The sequence below is a fragment of the Corvus hawaiiensis genome, chromosome 10, assembly GCF_020740725.1.
Source record: "Corvus hawaiiensis isolate bCorHaw1 chromosome 10, bCorHaw1.pri.cur, whole genome shotgun sequence".
NCBI lineage: Eukaryota > Metazoa > Chordata > Aves > Passeriformes > Corvidae > Corvus > Corvus hawaiiensis.
Window position 1 is genome coordinate 8004597 of NC_063222.1, and position 15585 is coordinate 8020181.

The window sequence follows — 15585 nt, forward strand, 5'->3', positions numbered from 1 at the left end:
GGATAATCAGGAAATGACAATCTGTTAAAAAAAAACAATAGATATTCTTTCTGCAAATAAGACTGTTATGAGACTGGTATTTAAAAAAAAAAACCCAAACAATAAAAAGCAGAGGCAAGACATACACAATTTAGTTACCAAAGGTAAAAATCTTTTCCTTTTTACTGCCTTTTAACTTCCCATTCAAAAATCCCCTAAAGAACAGCAATAGAATTAAAAGAACCTGATAAAATTTCCATTTTGTAAAACAGTTACACAGGATCAGACTGGAAAATGTGACATGGAGCCTCATGCCTGTCCCTAGTGAACTGCTCAGAGAGACCAAATGCATTCCTCCTGTAGATTTTGCACACATCAGGTTTTGCCAAATACTAGGCTCCCATTCCGGTTACTGTGGGTGAAGTCTTTCCAACAAACAAAACCTCAAGGAGAAACAACTTCATTTTTCAGGTTATCTCAGTATACAAGAACAACCTGGCCAACAGACCCAGAAAGAGGTACACTCAAAAGGACACAGGAGACTACTAAAGATCTAAAATCCTTCCCTGTTTGAAGTCCACCTTACAGAAGACAGACAGGTCTGACTTGTCTACTTGTGAGGAATTCCTAAGTTGCCATGATGAGCTGGAGCAGCATTTAGCAGTGGAAACACAGTTATCTCACAAGTAAAACTAAAAAAATATAAATCAACAAGAATACTTCTAAACACCCACTTCTGAATCTTAAAACATAGTTGTATTGGACCAAAAAAAGAACTACTCCTTTCAATATATATGTTTACTGAGCTTGGGGGCAAAATGCTAAAAATGATCGTCATAAATAGCTGGTTTAATTATAATGGTTCTTCACATGCCTAAAAAGTCTGAATGGTTTGTAAGTGCACTGGATTTTAGTAATTAGATGAACCTGCCAACAAAGTATGCATACACTTTAATGCAAAGTATTTATGATTGATAGCTCACGGAAAATTAATAAAGTGAAAAAATTATCTCTTTCTGGGTATTGCCAGTCTCACAAAAGGTATGCAAAAAGATTTCTCATTGTGCTTTTTATCTAGAGGCTTAAGATCAGCATGACCCATGCACTATTCAAGCTAAAGCCACTCCAGCTTTGCTAGGTATGCAAGGAGAATTCCATGACCTTTAAGGAGGCTCCATATCATTTTTAGCCTCTCCACAACTTTCCACTCCCTGCTGCGTCCCTCTTCCTGCTAAGTTCAGTTCCTAGTCCCAGTTGTCTCCTCCTCAATCGAAATTCCAAAGGATTTTCTGTGCACTTTTAGTAAGACAGCAAGAAGCAGGTGCTCAGTAAGACTACTCAGATTCACGCCAGCTCCTGAAAACGTGAAATGGGAACACCAGCTCACCGTCCTGGAGCAGTATTACACCACACAACTGTTCTCTAAAATTCAGAAGAAACAGCTCTTTAGTAGGAGAAGAACAGGAACATCTCTCAGACATGGAGATATGAAGAGATATGTTTGATGCATGGCTACCAAGGAAAGAGGAAGCAAAGTCTGTCCCTGCACCCTAATGTAGAAAGCAAGATGAAAAGAGGAAGAAAGGCAAAAGTTTAAGTAACTGCCTATTTTAGCTAAAACGATGGCAGTATCGAGGGCATGCCTGTAATTAAAAATGTGAGTGGAGAATTTCTCATACCAAAACCCCAGGAAACAGAACGAGCCTCCTAAACCCAAAACTTTAATAACTGCACTTTAGGGCTCTCCCTCACCACCAGCCCAAGACACAAACCAGTAATGGAATGCTTGCAAATGAGGCAGAAAACAATGCAGTGTTTCCAAACACTGAGGGCTTTAAAAAACCAAAAAGCCTTCTACCCCAACACGAACGTACAACTCGGGAACTTCAATAACAGACAGCAGGACTTCAGTGCTCTTCAAAACTGGCAAGACCACCTGAATGTGCTTCACTGGAACTTGGCATGGCATGAAGCTTCAGTGGGAATCACTGAATCATTGAGGTTGGAAGAGACCCTTAAGCTCAAGTCTGCCACTAAACCACATCCCTAAGAAGCAGAACAGCTTCTTAGTACCTCAGGAGGCCATCAGGATGCAACCAGCTGCTTGAGGCAGGGCCAGCCTCAGTCTTGCCAAACTGACCAGGCTGATGGCCAGCCATGCTCCGAACAGTTCCATGGATGGACACTCCACCACCTCTCCAGGCAACCTGTACCAGTGTCTGACCACCTGTATCATCAAAGAGTTTGCCTTGCATCACTCCAGCTACCATTTCTGGGTATCTTCTGTAAATAGAAGTATGAGGTTTTCTGCAACTATTGTATCAGTAACCAAGGTCTTTCAATACACCACACTTTCATGAAATACAACATCCTTATATTTCTTCTACTCGAAAATTCAGTATCAAAAGGACTAGAAACAAACTTCTACAAATTTCTAGAACCTCCCTACTCTTGTATATTCCATGAACTCTCAAACATATTCCAAATACAAGATGTGCAGGCCTATTTTTGCCATTTCAGATGCAGAATGGGATTTAGATAGTTACCCTCAAAAATATAATGCTACATTAAATATTGGTGCGAAGAGCCAAGTAAAAGCTACTAAAAAAAAATAAAATCAAGAAAGATAAGAGAAGGTTGGATAGCATTACTTGCAAGATTTTCTAAGATACTGCGATCTAAATAATTGCCTAATGCACTGCTTTCTTTTAGGAAGGGAAAAAAATCTCTAGAGAAAGACCAAAATACACAGTGAAGTTCATCCAAAAACCCATGATGAAAAGTGGAACAATCAGATACCTTATGTATAAATACATAAAATACATCCCAGTACAATATATGACCAAGGTGTATTTTATATATACAGAATGTCTATACTCTCTATATATTTTATAGTCTCTAGGTACATATTTTGTATGTTAAAATTTATAAGTATTAACATCTGTATTTATATGCTCTCAACACTGAGAAGGAACAACCTGAATTTTAGAGAAAAATTTCATGGCAAGTCATATTTGAAATTCAATGGTGCCAGAAAATCAATACCATCTGAGGACAAGCCACACTATAAAAGTTAAATGTAAAGCAAGGAAAATAAAGAAAGTACTTACTTCTCTATGTTTATGAAAGACAGGAAGATACTATTTAAAAATAAAAGCAGACACCATGAAGTCACACATACGACTGTTACACCAGAATAGCTGCACATCTTTACAGCTATGGTTCATTCCAGTCTCTGGAAATATCAGTGAAATACTCTAAAATTTAATATTTCCTTAAATGGTAAGCAGTGCAAACCCCAAATACTCTATCTAGAGTTGTACAGCTGGATTATCTGGGGTTTATGAACAGTAGAAGATAAAGAACACATGGCCAGTCCTGACACACTTCCAATGAGCTTGGCAGTCTCCAGGCCTATGGAATTCCAATGGCTGAGGGTTCTCTACACATGGATAATGCAATTACAGAAACTGCACTATTAATGAAAACATCCATCAAAAAGATAAACCAGATATAGCTTTGAGCCTGTACTGGGTGAATAATTTTACTAGTCCAGAGCAGTATCTATCACAAGTAAAAAGCATCATTTTAATAACTATTTAAACTGGCCGGATTTCAAAATGCTTACAAAAACAGACAATTCCATAAATGTATTAGTAACTACATCAGTGCAGTAGTACATTTAAAGGCCAAAAATGATTGTATGATTTTCCGGTAAACATTTAGCATGGAGACAGCACAGAAGAGCCAAGTTCAATTAGAGGAGCAGCATGTCCTCTCACCTGCTACTTCTGGAAGAAGCCTCATCTTTACCCCTTGAGTAACAGCCCCACACTGGAGGCCAGGCAGATTACTTAATCTTTAGCCTTCTTTCAACCACAGATTAATTGTACACACATGCATAACAAATGTAAGATTTTACTGCTTTGTAAATGACAGCATTAACTCCCTGAATGAAATCTGACCTATGGCAACATGGCACAGCATCACCCTGGGACAACTGAGCCAAAGCAGCTCATGGTCCAGCCCCATTACTCAGTGTGCTGCCATCACACGCAGCAGTGATGTAAAGGAGAGAGGCCAACCACACCTGCAAGGGCCAATCTGCCTGGGATAACAACAGGGCTCCAACAATCACCCAACAGCCCAAAGGGAGCTGCTGTGACCAGGTTAACCCAAGGTCAGAGGGTAGCAAAGAACAACTTGATTACACAAGTAAATATTTACCTGCACGACAATAAATGTGCGCCACACACCAAGAGAACTGGTAGTATGAAAAAAACGCTGGTATCAGCCAAAGAGGAGGAAGAGATGTGAATAAAGACTAACTAATGGACTAGATCAAGGGTAGGTCCCACTTACAGGAAAGAAGGTTTCCTTCCCCTTCCCTTTAGCTCCCCTTTCTGAGAGAGCACAAGTAATGGAGAACTAACAGCATATATGATGAACACATTTTCAGTTACAAAGCACTTGACATCTCATTTCCCTTCCAAAATACTGACAGACAGCAAGCCAGGACCTCTGTGCTAAGCACAGCACTGCAGCCAGCAAGCACCAGAGCTGTGGCACATGAGGCAGATGGGAGCAATGAGCCACAGCCCAGCTCCCACAGCCGCTCTGGGTCACAGCTCCTAAACAAGCACCACGTGCTTAAAGGGCATTTCAAATGACCTGGAGAACTACCTGGTTAATTTTTCTCCACTCATCACAGAGCTCAAAAAGCAGATTAACATGTAACTAGGATACACCTGAATTTCAGATTTTTGGTTATAAAACAAATTTTCCAGTATGACAGGACAAAATGTTTCAAAATTGAACAAGACATTACTATTGTTTTACATCTTTTACTTTGAAGAATATCTTCCATTTTCATTATAAAGAATGGACAGGAACACACACTGTCCAAGATTTAAAAATCTTTATTACCTCCTTTGATTTTTTGCTTCCTCTCACAGAACATTAAAAGTTTTAAATTTCAGCTTAAGCACTGAAAAAAAAAAAAAAAAAGGCATTCTGTTCAAAGGTAGTTAATTACACTTATAACTTCCAGGGAAAACTTGTCTAATTTTCTTATAAATCTGTATTTCCAACTGTGCTACAAAATTGTTAAAGAGCATTCACCATGTAGTAGCAAACTCAGCACTGTAAGAAACAAGAGTGTAAGAAAAGTAGGTAGTCCCTTAACCCCAATGGGTACCTTTACCACAAACAGTAACCAACACTGAGTAGGTAGCATGCTGCCCAAGCACTGAGATATGCGACAGGCTACATAAGCACACCCCTGGATCAAACAGCAACAATGACAAAATTAGACACACCATATTTTATACAAGTCTAATCACTAATAAAATCAAGTAATGAAAACAAGAACAACTTTTGCATCCTTCTCTCCTTTTAGTACCAGGCAGCAATTTTTGTGCTTTATGTACAGTGAGTTTTTCTATTTCTGTTCCACTGCTAGCCACAGAACTCACCCTGCCACCAGCACTGAATTCTTCTCCAAAGTACGCTGAAAAGTTACACCGCAGAAAGGATCATCATAATAAAAGGGATAATGAAAGAGTAAAAGATTCCTAAATACTGACATATGGGCATGAAGAAATGTTTGTTCTTTTCTAAGACCCTTACTGCTCAGACCCCTGCTGTCTTTTAACTCCAAATTCACTCCAGTCATTTCTACAGACTGGACGGGAAGAAGGCATGAATTCAGGGTGTCCAATCAGAGCCCTCAAAGATCTGATGGACTGGTCCATAAGATATTGAAGACCTTTCTCTATCAAACCAGCAAACCACCTGGGCTAAACAGTCACAACCGGAGTCACCTTCCTGAAGTCTTGGCCTGCCATGGAAACAAACAATTCCAGCTGAATCTCTGCATGGAGCTGTGGACAGTGGTGTTATGAATGTTCAGATTCATCAGCTGGTCGCCTTTGTGAACAGCAAGGATGACAGTGAACAGCACTACCATACCCAGGCTCATTCCCCTGAATGTCAGGATTTAGCCCTCCTCACACTTAAACTAGTGAATGTGGGCTGCCTTTGTACTCCAGCAAACACAATGTGTTACTTTCTGTATGATACAGGAAAAACCACTCCACAGGCTTAGCATATTATTTCTTGTCAGAGCAGCAGACTCACATAAATGAGGTCTTTCAAAAAGATGGAGGTGTGGGACTAAAGGCCAGCAAGAAGAAATGGTACATAACCTTCAGCTACAGCATCAAGAACACAGGCATGTGCTACAGGACACAGCTACACACAATGCGATGATCTGGTCTGTTCCCATTGGGGTCTAAGCAAAAAGAGATGACACAAAAGAGCACGGATTTTAAGATCAAGCCACATCTCCAGGAACTAATAATGAGGCCAAGATAAAGGAGGCAGTGCCAAGTCTCATCAGAGACTCTACAGAATGCACCTAGCCCTCCTCTCCTGACAGAAGTCTCTTTTAGAGAAAGAAGAAAAGCAGCAGCAAATGAAAATCCTTCCAACCTTCACACAAGCCTGCATAAAAGACCGTAACATTTTTCTCTCCAGTAGGAGAGAAAAAGCATCAGAGGAAAGTACTGTGGTACTCTGCAAGACACCTGGAACATACCACATGGTGGCAATGGGGTAGAAGATGCTAATTATTAAAGAAAATCAGAACTAAGATGGCAATTTCATTAAGACCCTTAGAAGTAGTAGTGCCAAATCTAGGTGAAACAGTGTAGAGGAGCTGCCCCCACTCTGCTTAAAAATATATGTGAACATGAAAAGGTTGTGACTAACTCCCATATGGGATCCTGTGGATGCCAAGAATAATAGATAAATATTAGTTAAATAAATAGTTAAATATTAGTTAAATAAATAATAAATAAATAAATAAATAATAGTTAAATAATGCCGGGAGAGGCTCCAAGGAGGGTGTTAACCTAAACCTCTGCCACACAACTCACTAGGTGGGATGCAGCTGCACACAGTCTGAACTTTGAGGTCAGTTCCTGTAAAGCTATAAAATCAAGAGTGCCAGTTGAGAAGTCAATGACTGTGGACAGGTACAGATCCTGAAGTAGCAAGACATCCATCTAAAGGAAACTGCACTAGCACAGGAACTTTTCACATCTTACTGTGGGCTGAGGAAGACGCAAGAAAGCCAAAATATATTCTCTGCTGACATCCATGAAGACAAAAAGTTCTCCAGCTTCAGTAAGAGACACTCTGCTCTGTAAAGACTTGCATGGACAAGTAGAGACAGAACTACTTGTGCAGTAGTGAAGGCACTGCGGTGGTCACAAGCACCAGAACACTGTACAACTGCCTATTAAAAGAATGCAATGTCCTACAGTTCCAAATCAAATTATTTTAAATATCATTATCAGCTGCCAGTGGCATAAGCCAACCAACCAACAAGACACGCAGCTGTTCAAAGGTACGTAACTTACCCTTTATCAAGGTACAAACCCCCAAAATAATTCCTAATTGATCCAGTTTCAACAGCTGTAAATTCCCCTTCCCCCCACTTTCAAATACAGTTTATCGACTGGAACATCACAACTGTACCTTTTCTGCCTTTTTGTCAGAGATGTCTTGTTTTTCTAGCACTGCCATGCTCTCCTTCAGGTTTTTCACTATGTCTGCAGGAGACTTGTGGGACTTGCCAAAGGGGAATGGCATGATTGCAAACCACAAGGTATTCCTTCTATGGCTCCTGCTTCACCTGGAAAAGAAGAAAGAAAGTACATCAAAAATAGACACTTGAGCTCTGTACAACACCACAAACAAAGATCAAGATAGAGCAGGAAAGGTATTCATACATGGAATAATGATCCTTGACAGCTGAACTAGAGCTTGCCATGACAAACTTAAATTCTTGTATTTTTAATTCTTTTAAAACACAAGATACAGAATCTAAGAATTCACATTAAGATCATCATCTTGTGCTTCAGGAGCAAATTAAAGAGTACATTAACTACATCCAAAGCCACATACTGCACACTTGCCCCATATGGGCAAGACTTACAAGGATCAATTATTCCAATTAATACTGTCAAGCAAAATGCTGTCTTACATGAGGTGTTTGACACACAGGTCCTCATGTCTCAGGGGCTCTGCAAAGACTGTCCAGGTATGTGCTTTTACCCAGATTCATTCCATAATGAATTTGCAAATGCAAAGCAGACCCCAAAGTCTGCGCCTTCATGCACTACGAACATGAAGCAGGCGAGGCTACAGACAGCAGCCTATTCCTGTCAAAACACCTGGCATGTCCTGGCATTTTTGCATCAGTAGTAATACTGAAATACAGTCTCACCCTCACACATTTTATGGGAAATAAAATTTGTCACCCAGCAGGGATATACACAGCACTTGAAAGCATTAAAACCAACACCTGATGTGTATCTTTCTTAAAAAAACATGTCTTACAGGAGAAATTTCCCTTCCCTAAATCTGTCTCTTGAATCCAAATACATTTATTCTTCTGTATATTTACATGTATTTACTTTTACACACGCACAGATATATACTCTCTTCTGTGTACAAAATACAAAAGTACTACTAGAATGAGTGAGTGTACTGAAGCTTTTGTTACTAAACACATACACTGACATTTAAACAATAATAAAACCTTCTTACAAGTGAATTCCATAAAGCATACTTCTACAACTCTAATCTAGACAGAAAAGAACAGGAAATCCTCCATTAAAAATGCTGACAGTGCTACTGCTGCTAGACACAAAAGACAGCTGAAGCTGGCAGAGCAGAGCAGAGCCTGCACTGTCACTCCAAAGAAGGGGTATTACCCTGAAAGTTGAATTTCTATCTCCCTGCAATGCCTGCCTAGTTAGTAACAAGTCAACTATAACCAGTACGTTAAAGTTTCTTATTTGACACGATGCACTTTGCTCCTTGACTAAAATACCAGCTCATCCACCAGGAACTCCAAAACGTTACTCCTGATCTTATTCAATAGAGTTTTAATCAGGGATTAAAAATCCCAGTGTAATGCTATTTTTGAGTTATTTTTATTTTTAAAACAAATAAGCTTGGCTGGCCCAAGTGCAACAATTTAGAGGGTAAGAACAGAAGAACTTGGATTTTTAGCCAAGTAAATTTCCATAAATAGAAATTTCAGGTAATCAGTTACAGAAATCATACGTTCTCTGTTTCATGCCTGCAACTGACTTAACCCATCTGATAAAAAGCATAAGGTAGGTAGTTTTTAATTAGATTCCTTTCAGATAAGAGTATCACCAGGAAGGTTGAAACAAGACCTTCCACTAGCCATTTCCAATCTTTAACAGATCACAAGGACTTTCTGTGGCATTTATTTTGTAGTATGTGTCATTACAGTAATTGCTCATTCACAATCTGCACAAAGAAGGGGCTGTAACACTGAAATTACAAATGCAGGAGATAAAAAGAGATCAAAAAGTGCTCACAGGTCATTCCTTAGACAGGAGAATTTTATGCCTCAAACTTTATCACATCTAATGGAACAGAAACCTACAATTAAGAAAAGCACCAGTACTTACTGTTATTTAATGAAAATACAATGGCATTTAAAACAATATTTAGGGAAAATTATGGTATTTTCACACAGGATTTTTTTTCCTAGACAGTGTGAAAATAAGCACAATTTCCCCACAACATACATGACATACCTCGAGCATCACAGCAACATTTTAAATGTTCTCTGTGTCTCTCCCTTTGATTACTACTTCTGCCAAACTAGGATGAGCCCTGAAAACGAATCTGAATTCTTTCATGTTTGCATATCATCACTGATAATAATAGTATTTAACAACTACTCTGCCTATTCATTCTGGAAGACTGTTATACCCATATAACAGAGAAGGACTGGCTCAAGAAATTGCCAGTCTTAATTCCTTGGATTATCCATTCAAACAGAAGCAAATCCACTAGGAATCAAAACAGGTAAGAGAACAAAAACGTATGGAACCACAAAATTTGGTATGACAGCAATATACAAAGAAAATAAATCAAACCAAAGAAAACAGCTCTGCACACTCATTTTCTGGATCAGAACTATGCTACTGCTAAAGTCTGAAAGACTACATGGACAACACACAACCTATGGAAGCACAGGATAATGATAAACACTGTCCTCATGTGTGCCCAATATCTAGGTTTGCAAAACTTGATTTGCCTCTAAACAGTGCTCAATTTTTTTTTTAAATTAACAATAGTCTATAGCTTTGATTTATTCATGAGACCTTCCAGGTAAATCAGATCCACATACACGCATACTCAAGTCATACACAAGCTTCACTCTATGTACTAGCACATCTAGTAGAAAATAATCAATTAGTAACAGCTCACTACCATAGATTTATATTAAACATTTTCTCCCAATCCAGGTAAATTCCTGCATGAATCTCTCATAAGCAATTTAGAAAAATCAGGAATGATTGTCAGCACCACTAAGAAGGAAATCTACGTCCTTGATTACTGAAGGTGACATTTTGCTTCAAGGTACTTCTTTTATTATATAAAATGGAATAAATACACTATTTATGCCATTACAGTTTTATTACTGGAAGGAATGCAGTGGCACTGCTGGGAACATCATCTGGGGCCTCAAGACTGAAGATCCTACAAACCCTGAAGCAAAATTCTGTTACTAAAAAACCTGTGTCACATCCTGCCAAAAAAAAAAAAAAAAAAAAAAAAAAAAAAAAAAAAAAAAGGCAGGAGCTGTTCCTTTTTCAGCCCAGCAAAACTACCCCCAGCAGCCCTCTGTGCACAATAGACAATGACAACATCTGTGTGGGATCGGAAAGAGCTGCCACCAGTCACATCTGCAACACAAGAAAAAAAGGGAACAACATCAAATGACATTTTCTGCAAGTAAGAATAGGCCTTACGTCATGTCAAATGATAACTGATTCACAATACTAGCACCTGGTTGCCTTGCAAATTCAAGATAAAACATTGATTGTGGCTAAACAAAGGATCATAGGATTCCTGAAGAGTTAAATTGCAACAAGCACATGGACAGCTCTGTGCTCTGCTGGGCTGCTTTGCTTTATCTTCCCTTCCCAGAGACTTCACCTTCATCCATTTGTTAAGAGACCATGAACAATATTATACAAACCTCAGGCTTTCTCAGGCATGCATTTTATTTCACCAATATTCCAGCATGCCAAAGGTAACAAAATTTAAGGCCCTCAAAGCACTGGGGTCACAGCCACAATTAGAAATCTGAAGTAATGTTATCAATCCCAATGGACCATCAAACAACAATATGGCACACAGCCAAACACCCAGAGATTTAAGTTCCACTGACACACCAGGCACACTGGGACATTTGGGCTTTTGTGATAACCAGAGATAGTAGCCCTACTGTTTCAGATAGTATATAACTTCCAGCTCTGTCAATGCACCATGCATCCATGCTGTTTGCCTTATCTATAAGGCTTTGTATTTTTTTATTTGCTGGATTGACCACACAATCAATAACGTCCAATTGAAATCTAATGCATTCCATATGTAAGATTTTAAAGTGTTTGGTGAGTTAAAAAAACATAGCATTTCCCTGTGAGGACAACCCTCCTGCAGAAAAAAAAAAGCCACAGGAACGAATACAGAAGCATGATAAACAAATTCCTTTCCTTAATTAATTTACATTCTCTAAAGAATAGATACACTAGCCCAGACTATGGTCTCTCATGTAGCTGAGCTTTTTTTATTTGAAGGGTCAGAAAATATGCTACCTCTATAACAGAAGTGTGTGCCACTGTTTAAAACCTGATTACTTAATAGTAGAAGTGTTTTTTTCTGTTGTAGGAAGTATGTGTTTGTTAGTGTGAGATGTATGCATTGCTATTTTCAGAACAATATTGGTACAAGAGATAATACAATTACACTCCTGACTGTACTAACACGTGTAGAGTTACTCCACAGACTAATGAATTACTGGCACCAGTCTCACCAGCACAGACTTTTAAAGGGAAGAAGGGAAAGAGATTTAAATGAATTGAAAGGCATACTAGCAGCATAAGCAAGGACACAAAGGTAAACTCAAACCTTTCTACTTTAGACATACCATGAATTTACCACAACATAAAGTTTAAACTTTTTTTCTCTTCTCTATATATTTATGTATAATCCATAAATAAAGCATCATTTAAGTATTCACACATATTCCTGCTCCAGAAAGCAAACCACCATCTATCCCCATGCAAAATGCTACTTAACTAATGTACAAAACTGCTACATTCCCAATTTTGTGAAACAAACAGGTGCAGTGAACTCAATCCTTATTCTATTATGGCCCTCACCATTTAATTGTACTATATTAAGTCCTCAGATGCATCTTGCTGCCTTGTTTACACACCAAGAGTTTAAGATGACTGCTTTTGCAAGCTCCTAATGAGGAAAAGAGAAGGAAAAAACCCTTCAGCTATTTCCTGGCTGCAACTGCACATGTTAAAAAAATCCAAGCCTAGTGAGAAAGCCCATGTAACATCTATTTAATGTGCACATAAGACAGAAACTGCTACAGATCAAACAAAACCAACATAATTTTAGTAAGGCCAAATAATTACCAGTAAGGTTCTCCACAGCAGAAGAGTCAACCCTGGAGCTGGCCACTGCTGATGGGGAGGTCCCATTCCCCCTCTGCTCCCAGCACCACACTCCTTCCCCTTGTTTTATGCCAGGGCCAGCTGACCCATCCATGAGCTGAGCCACTCATGAAGCTACCAGAAAACTGACACGTAAAAGGAAAATAAACAATGAATAGTGTAGGGAATGTAGAAAAAACACCCCTTTGAGCACCAAGTAGCTGTCAATCAGCTCCCTCATCTCCCAGTCTTGCCATAAGAGCACCTCATGGTAAGGCTGGAGCCAAATCAACAGCAAGACTGGAGGGGCAAGGTCGCTTTTCCATTAGTTATTTTGAGGAGCCTAATATCTGTCTGAGTGCCCAGTGTGCTGACTGAACCAACCAAAATGGCAGAAGACAAAGCCAACAAACACGAGAGACAATAAATAAAAATAAAATTTCGGAAAGGTTTTTAAGACAAACCAGTACAAAATACCCTGAGCTGTGAGCTAGACCAAGCCCACGGAAGGGAGGAGGAGAGGGCTGAGGCAGTCAGGAGGGAAGGGCACACCCGCTTCGCCTCCTCCTCCAGGTAGAGGGAAGCTGCCAACCTCTATCCTGAAACCATATCATGTGTCGATTACCTTCCACAGTGCTAATAACACACAGGAGAATGCCTTAAGCAAATACACTTAAATAAACTAATGAGTCTACAAAGGCAACACAATAAACAGTCGGGGCTGCACTGTATGTGGATTTTTAATTGACAATTTACCAGTCTATTACTGACAAAATATGCTGCATCTTGCTAAAAAGGGGCATGTTATTATTAAAAAAATACAACGCAGTGAGTTCATGTTTGTCTTGATAGACCTGATTTCCCTCAGAACCCACTCTTTTGCTGTATGCTTCTTGGATTAACAGGGATCATTAAATCAGTATAGAAAACAATAACATAAATCAGTTTTCTTCAGGTGTAATTGCTACAAGCAGCTGTTAGCTCAGCTAGAATTCACCACTGTGAAGTCTGGTTAGAGCAATAAAACCAGAAACACATCGAGAAATTATGCATTTTTAAAAGCACTGTCTCACTCTCAGACATGCCCAGCATCCCAAAGGAAGACTGACAGCCATGCCTTTGATCCACGAACCATTTTTATGCAAGCTACCATGCTCCTTGGGAAAAAAAAAAATAAATTTGAGTACTTCAAAGCCAGAAGCAGGCACCTTATTAGCTATTCAACCCTCTTGTACAAGATTACGAAATTTCACCACTTATCAGAGTATTTAGGCAGACCTAAGCTCCTGCCTGTACTTTTTCTAAGTGCGGTTTGTGAGCAGAGCAGCCCTGCCCCAGACACGTGCAACAGCAGCAGCATGGCAGGACAGCAGCCACTGTGCCGCTGTGAAGCATCTGGAATACTGCTGCCAGCTCATCACTGCTAATTTCTGGCTACAGCACAGCCTCCTGAAAGGCCTTACCACTTCTAATTGCACAAGTGTAGTTGACCGAGGGCAGCATCCATCATTTCCTTCAGTGTGTTATTTAAATTGAGTACTCACATTCCTCATTAAAACATTCTTGCACATTTTTCATATGCTGTGTTCTACTACATCTTTCAATATCCTCATTCTGGATATATGGTTTCCCACTAGATTAAAAAATTTTCCAGAGCTTCAGTATTGTACCAAAGCAATTCTTTACTTTTCTTTTTGATATGTTAAACAAATTGAAACACGACAGCCTCTCATCCAAAATATGTGTTTAAGTAGCACAGTTTATTAATACAAGCTCACCTGCAAAACTTTCCTATCACAAAGGAAATGAGATGAATAAAGAGCAGGAGTCACACCTCAATGTGTTTCAGGGCCCCAGCATGAACTCTTCAGTATAACCATGGCTTTCCATGGCAAAGCATGCCATTACCAGAATGGCTGTGGTTGTAAATGGTAATTACTGGCACTACCAACTGGCAAAATTCAAGAGTATAGTCCAGGTCTAAGGCATTTTTGCTATCCTCTAAATACTTCCATACACCTTTTCAGTATGTCTTTCAACGTAACTTTAAAATGCAAATAGAAGAATTACACCAAGCGTCTCTCAGGTAAGAAGTAAAACTACTGACAAACTGAATAGCTAAAGCAATCAATGATCTGTTTGGATGTGTTGTGATAATTTTGTGAGGAACATAATTCATACATACAAGTTTTCTTGAAGGACAGGCATGTTCACCTCATACTTGGCATGTCCCACCCACCACTGAACACTAGTATCTTTCTTAAAATTCACTATTAACTTGTTCTATCAAGTCTGCAGAACACAAAAGCTTTAATGTGACTCAAAAGCAGTTTCACAACTCTGCATCACAGAATTATTTGTGGTGTGACCCACTTAAAGATTAAAATGGAAAAAAATTCCTCTCTTTAAAAATGGCAACTTAATTCAGGGAAAAATGAAAATCATGAAGAAAAAAATTCCCTCCTGTAACACAGAAGAACCGTGAAGTGAACAAAAAAAATTAATTCAATGGATTCAGGGGAAAAAAAGGGTAAAATTGGAAAACAAATTTCTACATAGAAATGAAATTAATAATGTGACATAGCTTCTTACTTTCTGAAAATTTCAAAGCAATAAAAATCCCTGGCAGTTCAGAGCCCTGCTTGTTTCTTTAGCACCAAATGCCAGCTGATTCCTTTCATTAATCAGGCTTCTCTCCTGCCATTCAATTAATTTACTGATCCTTCTGCCTCTTCAAGAGCCTACTTCTCCAGCAGACACCTGCACCACGCTGGACAAAGACAAGGGCAGCTACTGCCATTAGGCTCCACTAGCTCACTGCAGCCTCCTAAAACTACATTATACTTTTTGACTTGTATTATATTCATTGCAGTTTAACACACAGCTACAGAAACATCAAATAGAAGCTGCTTTTAAATAGTATTGCTGATTTTAAGGGGCTTCAGAGATCCAGCATAAGCAGAAAAGCTTGTTAATACTAATGCTTAGAATCTGAAATCCCAGCCTGTCTCCATGTTGAAGGAAATCTTATGACTCA

General features: G+C 39.1%; 1 protein-coding gene across 2 annotated transcripts in view; it reads right to left on the bottom strand.

The window, feature by feature from the left end:
* Positions 1-15585, bottom strand: part of CAB39 (calcium binding protein 39) — a 42683-nt gene that overhangs the window by 12745 nt on the left and 14353 nt on the right. The window contains exons 1-2 of one of the 2 annotated variants that reach the window (XM_048314652.1): positions 12531-12625; positions 7522-7678 (exon numbers count right to left, since the gene is read on the bottom strand). In XM_048314652.1, coding sequence (XP_048170609.1) covers positions 7522-7635 — 114 coding nt within the window. In that variant the 5' untranslated portion in view covers positions 7636-7678; positions 12531-12625. Of the gene's footprint in view, positions 1-7521; positions 7679-12530; positions 12626-15585 lie in introns of those variants that run through there. The other variant, XM_048314651.1, reaches the window with a different exon arrangement.